The 3,858-nt window shown below is 50.1% G+C and overlaps 1 protein-coding gene across 1 annotated transcript in view; it reads right to left on the minus strand.

Moving 5' to 3' along the window:
• Positions 1 to 1,282: 1,282 nt before the first annotated feature.
• The window catches only part of LOC119091011 (uncharacterized), a 22,437-nt gene continuing 19,861 nt past the window's right edge, over positions 1,283 to 3,858 (minus strand). Inside the window, exons 4-5 of the mRNA XM_037213733.1 lie at positions 2,689 to 2,987; positions 1,283 to 1,318 (exon numbers count right to left, since the gene is read on the minus strand). Coding sequence (XP_037069628.1) covers positions 1,283 to 1,318; positions 2,689 to 2,987 — 335 coding nt within the window. The remainder of the gene's footprint in view (positions 1,319 to 2,688; positions 2,988 to 3,858) is intronic.

Below are 3,858 nucleotides of genomic sequence, written 5' to 3' on the forward strand. Positions count from 1 at the left end.
ACACGTTTAAAACATCGCCGCGTAGTCCTGCCGTTGACCCGAAACTTCACGATCACATTAGGATTTTTCCAACAAGTGTGGTTTATCATTCCAAAAAAACATTCATCTGACTAATGTTTAAAAACTCGTGGTCGTCTGGATCATGGAGCACAACGATTCGGCATTATATATGACCTCTCAGAAATCAGTCGTTTTATCACAAGCGGGGGAGTGATGCGACCATCTTCTGATCTCCAGTCCGGCGAACGAAGACTTGCTAAATAATCTTTTCTTTCCTACCAGAACGGATACACGGAACACTATCTGAGGTCTCCCGATGTGGCCGCAACGAATGGGGTCAAAAATACATCCAGTTTGTATAGTAGCCGCAGCAATACGAAATATATGTCTATGTGAAGCTACCATTTGTACAAGATGACCCAGATAAAAGTTAAACCACGTTTTGTTGAACAGCAACATCCTTTTTCTTCGCACAATCAAGACTGTCAGGCATTCAGACGACTGCCAATGACCATTTGATGCCAAGATGTGATCACAGACAATGGTAGTGGTCAGTGATTTCAAAAACAAAATGAAATCGATCAGGGATTTCACCTTCGTGAAGTCATGACTGTACAGAATGTGCCTCTTTGAGGACAATAACGACTATCTTGCCAACACCACCTCAGAGCGCTGCATCGCTCCCTCTGATACCCTTCTGGGCGGACCTGGGCGACTTTACGGGATCGCTCGGGACGAGGGCTCGTCCCACCTGTCGCCCCTAGACTTCGTGTAGAGGGGCAACATCACAAACCACGTTCACGAGAGCACACCACAGCACACCAGCACACCAGTGCACACCATCAGAAGCTTACGGGCATCTTTAGACCTACGATGGGGCGTGACAGCTTGGGGCAATCGACCGGACAATCGGCCACCTGCAGCCAGCAGGCTCAGCTGTTGTGCATACTAGACCGGGCAATCGGCCACCTGCAGCAGGCTCAGCTGTTGCGCATGCTAGACCGGACAATCGGCCACCTGCAGCAGGCTCAGCTGTTGTGCATGCTGGACCGGACAATCGGCCACCTGCAGCAGGCTCAGCTGTTGTGCATGCTAGACCGGACAATCGGCCACCTGCAGCAGGCTCAGCTGTTGTGCATGCTAGACCGGACAATCGGCCACCTGCAACAGGCTCAGCTGTTGCGCATGCTAGACCGGACAATCGGCCACCTGCAGCAGCTCAGCTGTTGTGCATACTAGACCGGACAATCGGCCACCTGCAGCAGCTCAGCTGTTGTGCATACTAGACCGGACAATCGGCCACCTGCAGCAGGCTCAGCTGTTGTGCATACTGGACCGCAGAGGGTCCATCTGAAGCACCTCTCGGCATGCATTGACGGGCTTTGAATCACTCGTGACTACTGTCGCTGCTGATTGCGTTTTGTCATGCGGTTGGCAGTCGAATATCACCAGTCGCGACTGTGAGACAACTACACTTGCCGCTGTTGAGAGAGACGTTGCATAACTCTCATCTGGGCCACACAGTACTTCTATAGATGTCGTATATTGAAGTCAAGAGTTCTTCATATCATTCTAGGCGCTATCATACGGAAACCTTGTCAAACACTTCCAAACTGACATAGCATGTGAATGAGGTGGCATAACATAAACATAACTTACCTACAGGATATTAGTTGGTTCAAAATGTGAATAGCGCTAGCAATAATATGTCCAGGTGCCTAGCACATGAATAGTAATACAAATGTGTGCATTTTTGGTCATTTGGTCGAGTATCCCTCTCTGCTCACGTGCATTCAGGGGCTCAGAGCATTATTTAAGGGGAAAGGTGAAGTCAGCATTAAGGATGGGGCTCAGTTCGGTGGCGCGGGGGGTAGGGTGTCGGTGGTCAGCCCCTCCGAGGAAATATAAAATGGCACCCCTGCTGCATGCGATCCTATTGTATGCTATATAAAACCACACTGTAGTTGCATCAATTGCGTCATCATCAATTACAATTGCAATAGGGTTCCTACCAGTCTTCAGGTGCACGAGTCCCGCCCGTTTGCGTTGGGGGGGGGGGGGGGGGAGATGTACCAACTAAATGCTGCGTTTATGTTGCTTCCTACACCCCCAAACCAAGAAGAGGCAAGTCACGGCCCAATCTCATCGCTAATAATCAGGATCAAAGTTTTTTAAATGGTCCCTCGTGCGCTCTGCATGGCTCCTGGGCTTAATTACGCCAGGTCAGACGCAAGCCCATGACGTTGTATAATTAAAACAACTGCGGTCTTATTCTTCTAAAGTTACCCTAAATCCTACTGCGAACACAGCTCTTGTAGTGTGACTTAGTTTGTACTCTGGATGACCTGTAACTGACGCAAGTGTGCAGGCTTCAGCCTTGATGCAATTTCGCAAAGCAAAGGTCTATAGCTGCTGGCACTGTATTGCTGCTGTCACCAACAAATAACACCTACACATAGGATAGCACACATTTATACAGGGTTACGTAAACCAAAGACGAAGTACACGCAGATAACAGATAACTACCTCGATACAGACGTTGCGAATGCGTGGGTCCGAGAAACCAATCTGGCGGAATCAGTGGTAGCTGCCATAACCACGGCCAGCGTAGCCATGACCGCCAACACGTCCGCTCCAAAGAGAGCCAACGCCTCCAGCGCCATAACCATAACCTCCGTAACCACCCACGGAGCCAGACCTGAAGCCGCCTCCATAGCTGTTGACGGGGGTCTGCGGGTGTTTGGCCACGCCGTAGTACTGGACGTCAGCGTTGTAGCCCGAGTCGCCGTCCACCCAGTAGGTGACCTGTTGTCTTCGGCCGTCGGGCAGCTGGGCAGAGTAGGAACCCTCGGTCTGTTGACCATGTCGGTTCTCCTGGGAATCGATGTCCACACCGGAGTAGCCGTCCTTGATGGAGTAAGCGGTGTTGTAGTCGGGCACGGCGTAGTAGTCGACGGAGCCACCCCGTCCGTAGCCGCCTCCGACGCCTCCTCCAAAACCACGTCCTAGGCGACCTCCGAGGCCCCCTCCATAGGATCTCCCGGCCGAAGCGGCAACCACGAGTGCCGAGAAAATAATCAGCTGAAAACACGAGTCCAGCATGAAGGCGATGGAAACACGATCTGCCATTTTTACATTGCGGGGGAAAAGCAGTGTGCTAGCTGAAAAATTTAGCCAGCTGCAAATGGCGTTGCTGTAGAAGTTATGAGTCCAGCTCTCGAAACATAAGACAAGACAGATACATTCGGAATTACGCTGATGGTTAGGCTTTGCATTCAAACATTTACTGAATTCGCGACCGCATGACGGTCCGCATGATTTATGACGCCTGCTCAGTTTTATCAAATGTCTGCTTAGCTATAGCTTTAGCCAGCGCGGATATTAGAAAATATCTCTTTGTGAAGCAAAAGTAAGGTCATGGCAGCATATCAGTTAGTCATTGTGAAGGATGACGCGCCTATTTATGCACTTTTTGCGCTTGCATTTGTAACAAAAATTACACGGTCGTATTCAGAAATAGGCAATGAGAAAAACAACTTGCGAAACAAGAGAAAAGAAACCCTCCATTAATGCTTACAGTAACGAAAAGAAAAGAAGCCCTCCGAAAAGGCTCACAGTTGACTGCACTACATTAAACAGATTTTGATATAAGTCAACACCACTGACTTCCTAACGTTACCCGCGTTAAGCGCATACGGTAGGGTTGTGATGCTCCCACCATGCAACCCAACCTTCATGTCTGCAGATGCTGGTCAGCGGTAAGAAACTGATGCTGCTCTCCCTTCGTCCGCATTCTTTTATACTGCAGCTTGACGCCGCCCCGCCCGTGGGCTGGCTGGACTCGCCTTGCATGACGCG

The sequence above is a fragment of the Pollicipes pollicipes genome, unplaced genomic scaffold (assembly GCF_011947565.3).
Source record: "Pollicipes pollicipes isolate AB1234 unplaced genomic scaffold, Ppol_2.1 Scaffold_3216;HRSCAF=3773_pilon_pilon_pilon, whole genome shotgun sequence".
Lineage (NCBI taxonomy): Eukaryota > Metazoa > Arthropoda > Thecostraca > Pollicipedomorpha > Pollicipedidae > Pollicipes > Pollicipes pollicipes.